This window comes from Nyctereutes procyonoides, unplaced genomic scaffold (genome assembly GCF_905146905.1).
Source record: "Nyctereutes procyonoides isolate TBG_1078 unplaced genomic scaffold, NYPRO_anot_genome, whole genome shotgun sequence".
In the NCBI taxonomy this organism is placed as follows: Eukaryota; Metazoa; Chordata; class Mammalia; order Carnivora; family Canidae; genus Nyctereutes; species Nyctereutes procyonoides.
Window position 1 is genome coordinate 705,464 of NW_026575117.1, and position 17,027 is coordinate 722,490.

Consider the following 17,027-nt stretch of genomic DNA (forward strand, 5'->3'; position numbering starts at 1 on the left):
CCTTGCCCTCCGCAAACTTGGGAAGTTATTAAAGGGCGCTGTCATAAACCCACGGCCCTGGCAAGAGCCGCTTACAACCATCCACCTCAAGCCGCCCCTCGACGGGCACCTGCGTATCCTCGAGCATGAACAGACCCCACTCTTTCTTCCTGACAATGTATTTTGCTCTGATCACCACACATGCCATCGTCGAGGACATGCCAGGTCCCCCCTTGCACGTGTCCCCTCAGAAGGCTGCACCCGTGACCCCCCGGCCCTCCCTGGCACAGCGCCCACTGCAGCCCGGGACTGAGAAGAGAGCCTCTCCCAAGTGTTCCGATTGCAGACGCTCCTGGGGCGGGGAGGTCAGCACACCTCCCCGGAAAGGCTCGACTTTGGGTCTGGGATGCTGGACGCTGAAAGGACAACGGTCTCGACGGCTTTCAACCGTTGGTTTAAATACCCCTGCCTGTCTCTGTATGTTACCCACCAACACACTTGGTGACAAGTGTGTGTTGAGGGACTTTCTCAAGTGCGTGAATATATGAATTAGAGTCACCAGGAGGGCAGAGGACTTTTGCACTGCTCTGTGCCCCGTGGGGGGGCCGCCCTTCCACCGCCTGGGGCAGCGGAGGGCCCCCCATGGTTTACCAGATGCCCCGGGAGAGGCTGAGGACTGGAGGAGGCAAATCCTCCTGCTACAAAGGGGACCAGCAAGACAGGTGGACGGCTACGGGGTGAGATGGGAAAGCGGGGAAGAGGCGGACCCAGTGTCCAGACAGGAGGCGGGGTGGGGACACTGAGGCAGAGCCGCATGGAGAACCCGGAACCCTGACCTCTCAGGACGAGCGGGGCTGGGCGACGCGCTGCAGTGTGTGTCTTGTGGTTGTCGCCGTGTGACGCGAGGCCCCAACAGGTGCAGGGACCTTCCAGGGCTCGTGGAGGGAAGCCAGCAGCGGGGAGGCTGGTGACAAGGGAGCAGCGGGCCACCAAGCAGGAGCCACTGCTGGTCTGAGCTGGAGGGGAAACGAGAGCATGAGTGGGAGGTTGAGGGAGCCGCAGACCGTCTTCTGTTTCAATGGGCGCTTGTGGGGAGGAGCGCGGCGTCCTGATGAAAGAAGGAAGTCAGGACGGAAGTGCTGGGGCAGCTCTGCTGAGAAGGCAGGGAGCAGGGAAGCATCTGCAGGTGACATGCTGCCTCTGGAGCGTGTCCTGCTGGCCGCTCTTCTCCTGTGGGGCGACAGCGCGCAAGGTAAGAGCTCGCCGGCCGCCCAGTCCCTGGGGCCTGGTGGGACATCCCGGCCGCTCCCAAGACAGACGGTGACTCTCAGGTCACCAGAGTGCTCACGCCCGGAGGGGTCCTGTTTACTCCTTGATGGGATGGTGGTGAGTCGGGGGCCCCAGAAGCACCATCACCAACCCAGTCACAGCTCATCTCCCCCCGCCCTGTCTCTGTCTCTCTGTCTCTCCCTGTCTCTCTCTCTACCTGACCCACTACCCCTCTACTACCCACAGCCATCCAGGAACACCTTGTGTTCACTATCATCCAGATCTCATCCTTTGTCAATCAGTCCTGGGCGCAGCATCGGGGCTCAGGGTGGCTGGGTGACGTGCAGACTCATGGCTGGGACAGCGACTCTGGCACCATCATTTTCCTGCACACCTGGTCTAAGGGCAACTTCAGTGACGAGGAACTCATAGATCTGGAGATGCTGTTCCGTGTCTACCTCATTGGATTAACCCGGGAGGCCCAAGAATATGCCAGTCAACTGCACTTCACGTGTAAGTTCAATCCTAAGGGAATTAGGAAAGTTCCTAGGAATAAGTTCCTAAGGGAACCCCTCAGGAGGTTCTCCGATTTCTGGGGAGCATCCTCACCCCCTTCTGGACCTTCTGCCTGTTATTCCTGCTCCACCGTAAAAATCTTTGTGCATAAACTTCTTGGGGGTCATTCCAGATATCGACTCTCAAGATGTCGTAGACTCTCGCTTCCTCGGATTCCTTTTCTCTTGTGCATTTTCATCTTTCCCCAGTGGTTTCCCTTCTATGGCCTAAAACATGGAGACACACAACCATCCCCCTCTGCGCCTGACTCCCTTAAAGTATAATCTCTTCCCCCAATGGGTGTCTCCCCAAGTCTATGTCCACAACTCGACAACCCTCATGGCCCACGTCATGAGACCTGGAGAGCGGTACTTGCAGCTCCTTCACCTGGGCTCCTCCCCTGTCCCCACCCTCTGACCTGCGGCTCACTCATCATTTCCCGGACTTCTTCAGATCAAATCCTTAATTCTTGCCATGTATCCCTTACGGCACCTTCCCCATCCCATCAACTCTCTTCCTCATTCCCAAACACATCTTTGGCTTACACCTCCATCCTCATAAAATCTTCATGGGCCACTTTTATTTATTTATTTATTTATTTATTTATTTATTTATTTATTTATTTATTTTTTATTTTTTTATGTGCCACTTTTTAAAAATTTTTATTTTATTTTATTTTATTTTTATTTTTTTCATGTGTCACTTTTTAACATTTTTTATTTATTTTATTTTTATTTTTTTCATGTGCCACTTTAAAAAATTTTTTATTTGTTTTATTTTATTTTATTTTTATTTTTTTCATGTGCCACTTTTTAAAATTTTTATTTATTTTATTTTATTTTTTATGTGCCACTTTTTAAAATTTTTTATTTTATTTTACTTTATTTTTATTTTTTTCATGTGCCACTTTAAAAAATTTTTTATTTGTTTTATTTTATTTTATTTTTATTTTTTTCATGTGCCACTTTTTAAAATTTTTTATTTATTTTATTTTATTTATTTATTTTTTCATGTGCCACTTTTTAAAATTTTTTATTTATTTTATTTATTTTTTCATGTGCCACTTTTTGAAAAATTTTTATAAATTTATTTTTTATTGGTTATTCAATTTGCCAATATATAGAATAACACTCAGTGCTCATCCCATCAAGTGCCCCCCTTAGTGCCCATCACCCAGTCACCCCGTCCCCCCACCCACCTCCCCTTCCACCACCCCTAGTTCGTTTCCCAGAGTTAGGAGTCTCTCATGTTCTGTCTCCCTTTCTGATGTTTCCCACTCATTTTTTCTCCTTTCCCCTTTATTCCCTTTCACTATTTTTTATATTCCCCACATGAATGAGACCATATAATGTTTGTCCTTCTCCAACTGACTTATTTCACTCGGTATAATACCATGTGCCACTTTTTAATAAAATTCTTAAATAATTTCTCTCAATTTTCCCCACAAATCTGTTTCTCCTTCTTCCCAGATCCTTTTGAACTACAGGTGGTCGCTGGCTGTGAGCTACATTCCAGTGACATTTCAAAAGGCTTCTTGCAGTCAGCTTATGAAGGATCAGATTTTGTGACTTTCCAAAACATGTCCCTGGTGCCATCTCCAGGAGCTGATAGCAAAGCCCAGAGTGTCTGTTATCTCATAAACCAGTACGAAGGCATCAAGGAAATAGTGTACAGGCTCATCACAAGCACCTGTCCCCGATTTGTCTTGGGTCTCTTCGATGCAGCAAAGGTGGATTATAAGAGGCAAGGTTCGTACAGCCCCTTCCTCTAAGGTTTTTCCACACAGTTCTTGCCCCTTCCCACCGTCCCTATCCAAGTTGGAATAAGGAAGAGTTCAAGAGGGACAAGGTTTGTTGGGTTCATGTTCCTAAAGCAAGATAATACGCACGTGCCGATGCGGTTAATAAGCCCTAAGCTGTGTCTTAGAGCCCCCCTCTGAATGTGCTTCATGCTCCCCACAGTGCGACCCGAGGCCTGGCTGTCCATGGGCCCCACTCCCGGGCCTGGCCGGCTGCAGCTGGCGTGCCACGTCTCCGGCTTCCACCCCAAGCCTGTGCAGGTGACATGGATGCGGGGCAAGCAGGAGCAACAGGGCACCCGGCGAGGCGACATCCTGCCCCATGCTGACGGCACGTGGTATCTCCGAGTGACCCTGGACGTGGTGGCCCGGGAGGCGGCCGGCCTGTCCTGCAGGGTGAAGCACAGCAGTCTAGGGAGCCAGGACATCGTTCTCTACTGGGGTGAGGAAGATGGGGTCTGGAGGTGTGCGACGGGGGTTCCTGAGCCTAGAGGCTGGGGCAGAGGACGGTTTCTGGAGGCCAGAAGTAGGGCCTGTAACAGCAGGAAGGAAGAAATACAAGTGATTTCAAGGATGTGAGGATGGAGCGCAGGGAGCCTCAGATATAAGGGACTTGGGGAGGGATGGGTGGCCTTCCCTGAGCAGGTGTGAGGACAGCGACTGGGCTGGTTGGAGACGGTGCGTGTAGCCAATGTACGTGTCGGTGTGGACGGAGTAGAACTGGCGGTGGGTCACCCACGACACCCGTGTGTCTCTCCAATGCCCACAGGACATCACGTCCCCACGTACTTGATCCTGCTGGCCGTGACGGTGCCCCTAGTGCTTCTCATAGTCCTTGCGTTGTGGTTTCGGAAGCGCTGGTGAGTTCCGTTTTCTCCTCTCTTCCCACTACCTTATTTCGCGTTCCATTTCCACCTGTCTTAGCGTCCGTGTCCTGACCGCGCCACCTCCAGCGCACCCAGTGTCTCCCGTCTCTCTTTCCCAGCTCCTATCAGGACATCCCGTGAGCTTCGTCTCCTCGCCTCCCCCAGCGGCTCCGGAGCCTCGGACAACAGACTGATGATACCCTTCTTTCCACCCTCCGTGTAATTTTTTTTTCCTGTTTCTGCATTATGACCCCTTGTTCACACAAACTAGCTCAGTTCTGTGACTCTGTATGGGACGCCTTGCTTGTAATCTCCGTTTGGTCCATAGTCCTGTGCTTTTGAAGCCCATTCGGCTTCACAGCCTCCAGGGTGTTCCCTCATCCGTACCCGGGAAGCCCTTCTTCAGCTCTGCTACACCGGCACCTCGTTTCTACCCCGCACGCCGTTACTCAGGTCTTTCTTCCCCTCCCAACGTGCAAGCTCCTTTGGGACAACGACCGAGACGAAGGTGCGTTTCCTGCATGCAACATATGCTCAGTGAGAATCAAACCCAAATAACCCATATCCAAGTTCGATTTCCTGACGTGGTTGCAGTATTGGGAGGACTGACATTTCCCTTCACGTTCCAGAGTGTCCCCAGCCCAGAAAGCCCACATTCCTTTAGCTCCCTCATTTTCTTCCTAACACGTAAGTGCAGCTTTGCTCCTTGCCCTCCTTACTTTGTAAATACAATGGGGCAACTCTCTCCAACTTACTCTAAACAAGAAGAGAGACTGAATAGGCCACATCTGCAGGGCAGGGGAGCAGGCATGTTGCTGGATGGTTAACAAAAAGGAAAAAGAGAACTGGTCCCCAGCATTAGGATGGGATCAAGGCAAGGGATGCATGTGGAAGACAAGCCCCTATCTATCTCAGACACGCTCGTCTGGATTTTGTTTCCTTTAAGTTTCATTCACAAGCTCAATACTTGTCAAGCACTGAACCTGAGACAGGAACACGCACCCGTAAATCGGTGGGCGAGGAAACGGTGAGGGCCGTACCCCCCTGCCTGGAGGTACAATGCCTACTTCTTCAGTCTACGTCCTTCGTCCTGGGTACATCATTTTGTTTCTTTTTAGGAATTCTGAATCAGTTCCATAGATAAGTTGACGCATTTTACTGTATGTAAATGTAGAATTTACGTACAGTAAAATGCATCAGTTTTAAGTGCGTGGTTCCGCTCCTTTTGAAAGACATGTACACCCATGCAAGCAAGACCACAATCAAGATGCAGCACAACTCATCACCCTGATATATCTGCACCCATTTGCAGCTCAACTGTCAACGGGGCACCCTTGCAACTACTGGCATGCTTACTTGTTATAGTTAAGCTTACATTTGTCTTTTCTATATTTTTTCTTTTTTTTCTTTTCTATATTTTTATTAAAATGAAATCATCTGTATGTACTCTTTGTATCCAGGTGTTTTTTCCCCCCACCTAGCATATGGTTGTAGGTCAGTCAACATTCCTTGTTATTGCCCAATTGATTGCATGTATGAATAAAGCACTTTTTTTTCATTCACCTCTTCTTTGATGGTTATTTGTTCTGTTTCTAGGTTGAGGTTCTTTGAATAAAGTTGCTTTGTTTGTTCCATTACCTCCCTGGACTAATTTTGTGGATTCTGGGTGCCCTGACATTTGCCCTGCTCTCTCTCTCTCTCTCTCTTTTTTATTTAATAGAGGTGACAATTGGTATGTAACATTATATTAGTTCCAGGTGTACAACGTAATATTTGGGTTTTTGTCTACACTGCAAAGTGGTCACTGTAAGATCACTTTTCTCTCCTCCCTTCCTATTTTCCTCCCACTGTCCCATCTTCCTCTGAGTCACTCCTACCTCTACTTCCTAGATGGGATGCTGCCCCATTCATGAATGATTTAATAAAGCCAAGACATCTTCAGATTCACTTGGTTGAACTGTGTGTTTTAGCAACATGTCAAACAGGTAAGGAGGTAAGGTTTACACCCTTTGTTGGGGGGACGCGTGTGGATTGGAGCACACGTTCACCATTCAAGCAGCTTACAGACCTGCCCTGGCTTCTACTTTGTGCAAAGCTTCACGTCTGGCCAGGAAGAAGCAGGTAACCATGGCCTGCTTTGCTCTCTCCTTAGTTTGTGTGCAACCTTCCACGTCTCTAGGAGTACTCGAGAGCTCATCAAGGTCCACCGTGGATGACTCACTTCCCCAGTGTCTATGAAATTTCAGCTGCTCTCTTCTTTGCTTCGAGTGGAATTGCAGCTGTAGGCAGCAGGCATGTAGACCTTTGACTCTTGCTACCCTTTGCTATTGTTTCCTACAAGCTCCCTGGGCATAGGGCCTCTCTGTGGAATTCCACATTGGGTCTACGCTTCTGGTGGCCTCAACGCTACAGGTCTTCGGTCTCCACAATCACTGCACCAGGGGTGGAAGGAAGCAGCCGTGTGTTCAGTCACCCCATTGCTCTTGCTGACGCTAAGGCAATGTTTGAACAAAGTGCTTCTCCATCTGTTGCACGCCTTTGGTCTTTTTCCAGAATTCTGAAATGATTTATTTAGAAAATTATGTCTGGTATTATCGCTGGTATTTGGGGGAAAGAATGTGCTGAGCCCCTCACCCAGCCATTGGGGTGTCCTGCTCCATGTAGACATGTTGTAACATTATAAATCAAACCAACAAGAGTCTCAGTTCCTAGCCATTGAAAGCAAAGTACAACAGTATGCAGTATGGAAACAGCTCCTCCAGACATTGTGTTGTTAAAATCTGAAGAGCCTGGAAGGAATGAGAGATTCTAGAATATTAAGCAAAAGCAAACCAAAAGAAAGGGTAGGAGGTGTCAAAGATGCGAGAGCTCCTTGTGGGTGCCTACTGGCCCACTCTATTCCCGGGTGCATCTTCGCGCTCACGAGGACTGGAGGGCCGGGGTGGGGACATCAGACCTGGGTCAAGGGCGAGAGCTTCTGGAGGTCATTCCTTGTGCAGATGCTCAGCAGCTCCTGGGACCCCCTAGAGAGCCCCGGGCCCCTGACAGGGTGTGACGGTGGCATCATGGTTTCTGGGGGTCACACTGTGTTGTCAAGAATCCCACAGCAGTGTTTCGACCCAGGCCGGCACCCAGTCTGTCCACGTGAACTGAGAGCCACTCTGGGCTGCGCTGGACACACAATGGCTAACACCATGAGGTCCAGCCCTTACACCTTCCAGATCCCCGGGATAATTGTCGCTCTTCACAATGGTCTTGCTGGTGACATCGATGTTCCGGCCTCTGCACGACACTGATGGGCGACTGTGCTCCCGGATGCTGCTCCGTGTGCTCGGACTTGCTGTGGAGCCACTTGCCCAGCCCCACGGCCACCAGCTCCTTTCTGCAGCCTTGTCAGCGTCGGCTAGCCACTCCGTCTATCTGGACTTCTCCAACATGTTTATTCTTAAAAAAAAAAAAAAAAAAAAAAAAAAAAAGGTCAGCCACTTACAAAGCCCAGAATCTAAGACTGAGCCGGGTCTCGGCGTACGGCTTCCATATCGTATTTTCCCATTATAAGGGACCCGAGAGCCGGGGGGAAATGGCAGAGTTTGTACCCGAGTCTGGAGCTGCTCTGCTGCACCAGGAAGGGATGGAGAGCTCAGTGAGGAGGGGGTGTTGGGAATTCAGAAGCAGGCTGACACGGAAAGGATCCCAAGTCACAAATGGGACTCAGCAAATACAATGGCTAGGACAGAGTCCAGCATTTTCTTTTCTTTTTTGGTATTTTTTTAATTGGAGTTTGATTTGCCATTCAAACACGTTGACGTTCGTGCATCTATTGCAGAAAAAAATGACTCATTGGTTACCTGGGAAGCTACACAAACAATTCATTCTCTAGAAGACTGGTACACAAATGGGAAAAATCTCTTACTTCTTCTGTCTTTGGTTATATCAGGGTAATGAGATAGTTATTTAGGAGAATATATCTTTGTAGAAATATTTTAACTAATAAAAAAGGTACAACACCTTTGCGTTTCCCCCGAAGAAACACCACATTTAGGCCAGTTATTGTCACAGTGTGTTCAGGTGTACCTGGGAGCCCCTGGCCCCCTTCCGGAGGCTCTGTGAGCTCAAGACTATTCTTATAACAACACTATGATGATATTTTAGTGTACATCGCTTTCCAGAGATTATGGGCATGTAATATTGCATCCGATTTTATTTGGAAGGAGATATGAAAATATAGCTGCTTTCTATTAAGTCAGATGTTAAAGAGAATTACAAAAACTATTTTAGAAACCTACAAAGCGACTATTCTCATGTTTTTTTTTAAGACACATTCAGTTTGTTTTTAAGTCAGTGAAGAAACACATATCTTAAAAATGTATTCGTGTTTACGTCGAACATAATAACTATCTAAAACTCCATCTCTCTTATGTCACCAAGGGGCACGTAAAGTGGGACATCTGCCGTGAAAATGGTTTGGCAGTTCCTCAAAAGGTTAACCATAGAATTAACCATTTGGCCCAGACTTTTCACCCCTAGATATATCCTGAAAATAGATGTTCAGGGACACCTGGGTGGCTCAGCGGCTGAGCGTCTGCCTTTGGCTCAGGTCATGATCCCGGGGTCCTGGGATCGAGTCCCGCATCGGGCTCCCTCCATGGAGCCTGCTTCTCCCTCTGCCTGTGTCTCTGCCTCTCTCTCTGTCTCTCTCATAAATGAATAAATTAAAAAGAAAAAGAAAATAGATATCCAGACAAACATTTGTATGCAGATGTTCACAGCAGCGTTGGAAGAGGAAGAAACAACCCCAATATCCACCAGTGAAAAAATGGTGACCCCAAATGTGGTAGACTCAAACAAGGAAACATCATTCAGCCACAGAAAGGAAAGAAAAAATGATACAATGTGGGTGAACCTCAGAAATACGACGTTTGGTAAAAGAAACTAGACACAAACATGCTCATGCTGTGTAATTCCATTTATATGAAATGCTCAGAATAGGTAAGTCCTTTGAAACATTAGGAAGATTATCAGTTAACAGAGAATCAGCACGGGGGTGGGATGAGGTCGGGGTGGGGGGGACTGGGTAACGGATATGGGATATTCTTTTGGGGTGATATGCATGTTTTGGAAGTTGTTGGAGCTAGTGGTGGTGCCACAGTGTAATGTACTAAACGCTACCGAACGGAACACTTTAACACAGTTAATTCTTTTGAATAAAGATGTTCTTCAAAAACAAAATAAAAAATAAAACAGTTAATTCTATATTGTGTTTCACCCCAACAACAAAACAGATAAGCAATTAGATATTTGCACTATAATGCGAAACTCCAGAGTCTAAGTGGAGGATGTCCCACTTTGGAGAAGAACGGAAGGAAAGATGGAAAAATCTCTGGAAAGAAAAATCGCCTACAAAGTAATGACAAATGCGGTAACAGAAGTCTCCTCTTCAACAGCAAATGCAAGAAAATAGTAAGTTAGAATTTGACATTTGAATTTGAAATCCAGACAGACCTGGACCTCTGTCTGCTCTTCCGATAAAAGGGTTGTAGGGACCCCACCATGTGCTCTCTTAAAAGACAGACAACGGCAGAAACCAAAGTGAACCTACAGGAACAGAGTCATGTTAGGAAGCAAAACAAAACAAAATAAAACAAAAATACGAAACCCACAAACATGCAGTTTGGTTTGAAAGCCAAGAAGGCAAAAATGCAGTGGGTTTTCCAGTCTGTCTCAAATGTTTAAACCTCTGTGACCTAGTCCGGGGGAGGCCAGGGTTCATTGTCCCTGGAAATACCCCTCAGAGCTCAAATTTAAGGTTCTTTCTGACTCTCACGAGTCTGTGGGTCCCAGGCTACAAGCCCATCAAGGTTCCTGAGCTTAACAGCGAGTCTGTGAACTGACTTCCAGGTTTGGGATACGCCGGGACGGGGGTCGGAATTCCGACGGTGACGAGACAGTGCTGAGCCGCCACACGTACAAACAGGAGGTGCTCAATCGGTACCTGGGGGATAAGTGAATGAGCTCATAAATGAACAAGTAGGTCAAGGCACACTTGCCATTTTTGGGTCTGTTGTTGACGTTCATTCTTCGGTTGAAATCACGAAATTCAGGGCAGCCCGGGTGGCTCAGAGGTTTGGCGCTGCCTTCAGCCCAGGGCATGATCCTGGGGACCCGGGATTGACTCCACGTTGGGCTCCCTGCGTGGAGCCTGCTTCTCCCTCTGCCTGTGTCTCTGTCTCTCTCTCTCTCTCTGTGTGTGTTTCTCATTAATAAATAAATAAAATCTTTAAAAAGAAAAAAAGAAAGAAATCACGAAATTCGAGCAATTCAGTGGGCTGCCCGCCGGCTCCATCTCCTGTGGCCACTGAGGACCCAGGGCTGCTCCCAGCCCAGATGCCAGCTGGGTGCCAACTCCCAGGCCGCCTGCGCTTTGCTGGAGGGGCCCCTGCTGGCCCCGAGTCTGCAGAAATCTCATGATTGGTTCCAAGATGCTTCTCTTCTTTGCTCTTGGGGTAGAATTTGAGGATATTTGTTGTATTTCTAATTCTGGAATCTTGGAGGAAGGAATCAGAGGGGGGTTTTCACCTGTTCATCCTGTTCTCTCTCCTTTTCACCCATAAAGGCAGGACCCTGTCTTCTGAGCTCCTTGATCGGCGTTAACCAGGCGTCAAAAGATTGGTGTCCCCCCGGGGTTTGGTTTTGGAGGCGTGGGCCATTCGGGAGAGGAGGCTGACAGCCTGCGCGTGGAGTAGCTGTGTAACCAAGCTCCGGGTGTGCCTCTTGCATCCACGCCTTAGGTCTGGTTTGCACGGAGCAGGGGTGGTGGTGGTGACAGTGACAGTGTCGGGGGCGCGGGGGGAAGGGGGCACAAGAACACCTGTCAGGTGCTGACCCTGCAACGGAGCCTGTAGTTCTCATGTGGGATTTGAGTGAGCTCCAGGAGGCGTGGGCGCTCACACTGACGCTGGCTTCCCCGCCGCAGCTGCCGGCACTGCCTCTCCTGCTGCCACCTCGCCCTCAGTGGAATACTAGTCACATAGGAGAATTAATCTGCTCATTATGCTCACACACCCCTAAATTCTTAACTCTGGTGCTTGCCAGCGAATTGCCAGCACATCCAACCGAGTCTTGGGCGCTCTGTCTCAAACTCAAGGCTTACAAAGAAAAAAAAATTGACAATGTCAAGTAACGTTAAGTCTCTGCTGTCCTCTGGCTGTGACCTAAAAAGTGAATTAGCTTGTAGGAGGTATTGGATTCCAGGAATATTGTTCTGACTTACATACTTTGCAATTTGGATTTTGCAATCGGTCTTGGATAAAGGCCGCTCTTAACACCGGGAGCCATTTATTTCCAGGCATAGAGATTGTTACAATCCTCATTTTGCGTTTTTTTTTAAATCTACATAAATGGATCCGTTACTGAAGGCTCCTTATGCTTGGAATGATTTACCACCACCTTTCTGCTAGACGGTATGTAGATCTATGCAAAATTGTCATTTTTTTTCCTGATTGGAGAAAAATCAAAGAATCATCCTTGCAACTAATATTGATTAGAGTCCAAATATTTCACTCAGAAGGTGTTCAGTGTACTGTTGCAGCATGCCAGGGGCATCCCAGAGAAGACGGGGGATGGCATCTTAGGACTAGCACCTCTGAGCATTTGGTGAAAAGCGACAAGTGCCCTGCTCACCTAGTAATCTTTTGTCTGGTGTCAGAAAGGCCAAAATGTTGACCTTGGGGATGTTGCAAGAGGAGGAGGAGGAGGAGGAGGAGGAGGAGGAGGAGGAGGAGGAGGAGGAGGCCCTATTGCTTGTGAACCTTCTACAGAGAGCTATGCTTGACTGACTCCCCAGGTTCTCCGGGCCTCAAGGTTAGTTACCCCGTGCTCCAAAGCTTGAGAGTGACTGAAAGAAGACCATACGCTGGTAGAAGATGTCATTTTTACCCTCAAAACTGGCTATGGCATGAGATTGATCGCTTGCATCACGCACAGTGGTATTTGTTGCATTGGGCTCGGGGATCTGCATCTGTAGCACCGCAGTCGGGTGGGGTGGTGTTCACTGGCCTTGGTGTGAGTGATGGTCAGCATACAACACCTCCCCCCACCCAACCGCCCTGCCCAGAAATGAGAATGTGGGTTAGAGGGACGAGTCAAAGGCGTGAGATGAGCCACGGGGGCCAGTGTGGACGCTGGGGGAGGTGAGGACACAGGGCCCGAGCAAGGAGGTGGGGAGAAGGCTGAGCCACGTGGATGGACCCGAAGCATCCCTGTAGAGTGGAGCTAGCCCGGCAGTTGCCCGACGTCCCCCTCTTGTTGGAGGTTGTAGGGGTGCAGACCTGGCAGGCGAAGTGACCTTCCAACCACACTGGGCATCTTCCCAGGCGCTAAGTATGAAGGGAACCGAAGACAGGAAGCAGCTAGAGGCCGGGGAGATAAGAAAATCAACGCTAGAGTCAGGCTGGGGGGAACTGAGAGTGAGTGGGAGGCTCGGGCTGTGGGAGGCGCAACTCTTGTGTGCCAGGGGCGAGGAAGTGGCGGGCCCAGCGGTCGAGGGGGGCAGCCCGCTGTCCGGGGAGATGCGGCTCCTGCTGCTGCTGCTGTGGCCCGCGGCTCTGTGCCCAGGGGGAGGCGGCGAGGCAGGTGGGCACCCGGCTGCACCTGCCCGGGTGGTGTCTGGATGCAGCCAGGGAGGGTCGGGCTGCTCTCTGAGGTGGGCAGGGGCCGAGGCCCTGTAGACTCCTGTCTCGGGCTCTCTGTGGGACCCAGAGGTTCCAATTCTCCGTGTGTCATGGGCCCCGACTGTCCCTCCCCTGCCCCTCTGTCGCCCTTCCAGCGCCCGCAGACCTTCAGGGGCCCACCTCGTACCGTGTCATCCAGATCTCGTCCTTTGCCAACAGCAGCTGGGCACAGAACCAGGGCTCTGGGTGGCTGGGTGACGTGCAGATCCACGGCTGGGACGCCGACGCTGGCAGGGCGGTTTTCCTGAAGCCCTGGTCCAAGGGCAACTTCAGTGACGAGGAGATGGTCGAGCTGGAGGAGATCATCCAGGTCTACCTGAGCGGGTTCATCCTGGAAGTGCAGGACCACGCCCCGGAGTTCCAGATGCAATGTGAGTCCAGGCCTTTGGGGTCGGGGAGGGGGCTCCCGGGGCCTTCTCTCCCCCTGCTCCAGGTGGCTGCTTCCTGGGAGCTCCTGCCCGCCCACCCTCCCGCGCTCCTTCTCGGGAGCAAGTGCTTGCTCTGACTCCACACCCCGCACAGGCTTCCGGGTTCTTCCTGCTGCCGTCTCTAACATCTCCTGCTTGGCTTGGGCACGACTTGCTCCCTCAAACCCCAGCAAGGAGCCCCACTCCCCTGCCCCGAAGTCCGGGTGACCTCCTCCTGCACTGCCCCTCCTGGGACCTCCCGCGCGGTCCCCCTCCCGGGCCCCCCTGGATGGCTCACCCCAGCCCTCGCACTCTGCCCCACTCCCTTCCACTGACATGCATCAGCACAACTGCGTCTCTACCATTAGTGACATGCATGCTTCCCCTGGGTCTCAGCCTTCTGAAAAATCCCTGCTTGCTGTAATGAGGTTTTGGCCCCTTATTTGACACCTTAGACCTTTCGCATCCCCCGAATCCCAAATCCCAGGTTCTTCCCCCATTTCTTTCTCATTTGCTTCTTCATAATTTTTTCTCTATTTTCCTTCCATCCAGACCCCTTTGAGATCCAGGGCGTAGCAGGCTGTCAGCTGCACCCCGACGGGGGCACGGTGAGCTTCTTGCGGGGAGCCTTAGGGGGCCTGGACTTCCTGAGCCTCAAGAATCACTCCTGTGTGCCTGCCCCGGAGGGCGGCAGCAGGGCGCAGCGCATCTGTGAGCTCACCCTTCAGTATGAAGGCATCCGGGATATCGCGGAGAAGCTCCTCTTTGAAACCTGCCCTCGGTTTCTCCTGGGCCTACTCGATGCCGGGAAGGCAGAGCTGAGGAGGCCAGGTTAGTCCTGTCCCCGGCCTCCACCCCCAGAGGCTTTTCCATTCCAGTTCCCACCACTTGTTTTAAATTCAAGAGTAGCGGGTGCCTGGGAAGAGAGGGGCTTAATAGATAATTTGGCTTCCAAAGGAGGAGAAGGGGTCCCTGTCCCAACTTGTGAGCTTCCCAATCCCTGGGCTCTAGAGCAGAGTCACTGTCTGACACCTCTCTGCTGCCTCCTGCCCCAGTGCGACCCGAGGCCTGGCTGTCCGCTGGCCCCAGTCCCGGGCCTGGCCGTCTGCAGCTGGTGTGCCACGTCTCCGGCTTCTACCCCAAGCCTGTGTGGGTGATGTGGATGCGGGGTGAGCAGGAGCAGCAGGGCACCCGGCAAGGCGACGTCCTGCCCCATGCTGACGGCACGTGGTATCTCCAAGCGACCCTGGACGTGGCGGCGCGGGAGGCCGCTGGCTTGTCCTGCAGGGTGAAGCACAGCAGTCTAGGGGGCCAGGACATGGTCCTCCACTGGGGTGAGGAGGGCCTGGGGCCCCGCTGGGCACGGGGAACGGGTCCACGAGCATCCAGGGGGTGCTGGCCGTGAGCAGGGCTGGACAGATGAGAGGGAGAGTAGAGGAGGGTGGGGGTTAGGGACGGAAGGGGTAGGGGAAGAGGAGGGAAGGATGGAGGGAGGGACAGAGGGGGACGGGGTGAGATGGCAGGGATGAAGAAAGGGATGGAGGGAGAGGGGGATGGAGAGATAGAAGGAGGCAGAGGGAGGGATGGAGGGAGTGTACCCCAGGAGCAGGCAAAGGAAGGCGAGAAGAATCAGAGAACGGGTTTTGAAGTGACTTCCTGTGTCCTTTCCTAATTTCCAGGAAACTCCATCTCCATTGGCTTGATGTCTTTGGCAATAATACTGCCCGTCTTGATCTTTCTGATAGGTCTTCCGTTTTGGCTTTGGAGGCGCTGGTGAGTTTTTATTTTTATTTTTATTTTTTTGAGCATTTATTTATTTATTTATGTTCAATTTGCCAACATATAGAATAACACCCAGTGCTCATCCCATCAAGTGCCCCCCTCAGTACCCATCACCCAGTCACCCCCACCCCCTGCCCACCTCCCCTTCCACCACCCCTAGTTTGTTTCCCCGAGTTAGGAGTCTCTCATGTTCTGTTTCCCTTTCTGATATTTCCCACTCATTTTTTCTCCTTTCCCCTTTATTCCCTTTCACTATTTTTTATATTTTATAAGGGTAGGTTTTAGGTCTTATGACGAAGGCTTACCACCATGGAAACAATAGATTTACATAAAGAAGATGGGATTGGGGAGTAAGGGAAGAGGGTCTGGTGGAAAGACTGAGGTAGTGCGATGTAATCGATAAAATGGTAGAAAGAGTGGATGTGTAGACCAAAAAAAAAGAAGATTAAAAATAAAAACTCTTTTTTAATATTTTTATATTTTTTATATTTTTATATTCCCCAAATGAATGAAAATGGGGATATTATATTGGGTAATATAAAAATATAAAAAAAGAGTTTTTATTTTTAATCTTCTTTTTTTTTGGTCTACACATCCACTCTTTCTACCATTTTATCGATTACATCGCACTACCTCAGTCTTTCCACCAGACCCTCTTCCCTTACTCCCCAATCCCATCTTCTTTATGTAAATCTATTGTTTCCATGGTGGTAAGCCTTCGTCATAAGACCTAAAACCTACCCTTAGAAGTATGGACATTCACATGTTCGTGCAACCAATTTCTAGAACTCATCTCATCTTGGAAAACTAGAACTCTGTACACATTGAACAACACCTCCCCAGCCCCTGCTCCCCACTATTCTATACTCTGTCTAGGAATTTGACACCTCTGGGGACCTCATTTAAGTCATACGTTTACGCGTTGTCCTTTTGTGATTGGCTTATTCCTCTCAGCACAAGGCCTCATGGTTCATCCACGTGTCACAATTTCCTGTGTTCTCAAGGCCGAGTCATGATTTCCATTGCACGAACAGGACACAGGGTGTTTACTATTCACCCGTCGATGGACACCTGGGCTGATTCCACATTTTGGCGATTTGTGTATATCATTGCTATGAGCATGGGAGCATGAGCGTCAACTATGCAGTTATTTTTTGCTTGTGTTCTTCACAGGTCCTATCAGAGTATCTCATGAACCCTCGCCATCTCATGAACTCTTCTTCCATTTGGGATAAGCACTTGGAAGCCCACAGATTCAAGTTGTCAGCCCTGGGAGCCGGGGAGGGGTCGATCGCATCTCATTTCACCGAATAATCCTCCTATTCAATAGTATCAGAGTTCCTATAGGATGTAATGCAAATCACTAGCTCTAGCAGGAAAATAAGAGAAAACCATGAGTTTATTATGAGGTGGTATCAAGAGTAGGATTCTCCTTGACTTCCTACACATGAGTGTGGGAGAGAATGTGTCTCAGAATAAATGAAATATGATATACTGGGACACCTGGGTGGCTCAGCTGTTGAGCATCCCCCTTCGGCCCAGGGCGTGATCCTAGAGACCCGGGATCAAGTCCCATATCAGGCTCCCTGCATGGAGCCTGCTTATCCCTCAGCCTGTGTCTCTGCCTCTCTCTCGGTGTCTG

General features: G+C 50.0%; 2 protein-coding genes across 3 annotated transcripts; both read left to right on the forward strand.

The window, feature by feature from the left end:
* The first annotated feature begins 1,154 nt into the window (after positions 1 to 1,154).
* Positions 1,155 to 5,984, forward strand: LOC129515271 (T-cell surface glycoprotein CD1c-like). Its single transcript, XM_055334070.1, has 6 exons — positions 1,155 to 1,231; positions 1,495 to 1,761; positions 3,273 to 3,551; positions 3,765 to 4,043; positions 4,371 to 4,461; positions 4,587 to 5,984. Exons 1-6 carry the CDS (start codon positions 1,171 to 1,173, stop codon positions 4,606 to 4,608), a joined length of 999 nt encoding a protein of 332 aa, XP_055190045.1. The 5' UTR covers positions 1,155 to 1,170; the 3' UTR covers positions 4,609 to 5,984.
* A 6,850-nt stretch (positions 5,985 to 12,834) lies between these two features.
* Positions 12,835 to 17,027, forward strand: LOC129515289 (T-cell surface glycoprotein CD1b-like). 2 transcript variants are annotated; one of them, XM_055334106.1, is made up of 6 exons: positions 12,835 to 12,846; positions 13,356 to 13,567; positions 14,156 to 14,434; positions 14,659 to 14,937; positions 15,283 to 15,376; positions 16,559 to 17,027. In XM_055334106.1, exons 2-6 carry the CDS (start codon positions 13,480 to 13,482, stop codon positions 16,578 to 16,580), a joined length of 762 nt encoding a protein of 253 aa, XP_055190081.1. In that variant the 5' UTR covers positions 12,835 to 12,846; positions 13,356 to 13,479; the 3' UTR covers positions 16,581 to 17,027. The 2 variants fall into 2 exon arrangements, with proteins under 2 accessions (XP_055190081.1, XP_055190080.1); XM_055334105.1 differs by lacking the exon at positions 12,835 to 12,846 and adding an exon at positions 13,034 to 13,098 and having other exon boundaries at positions 13,292 to 13,567.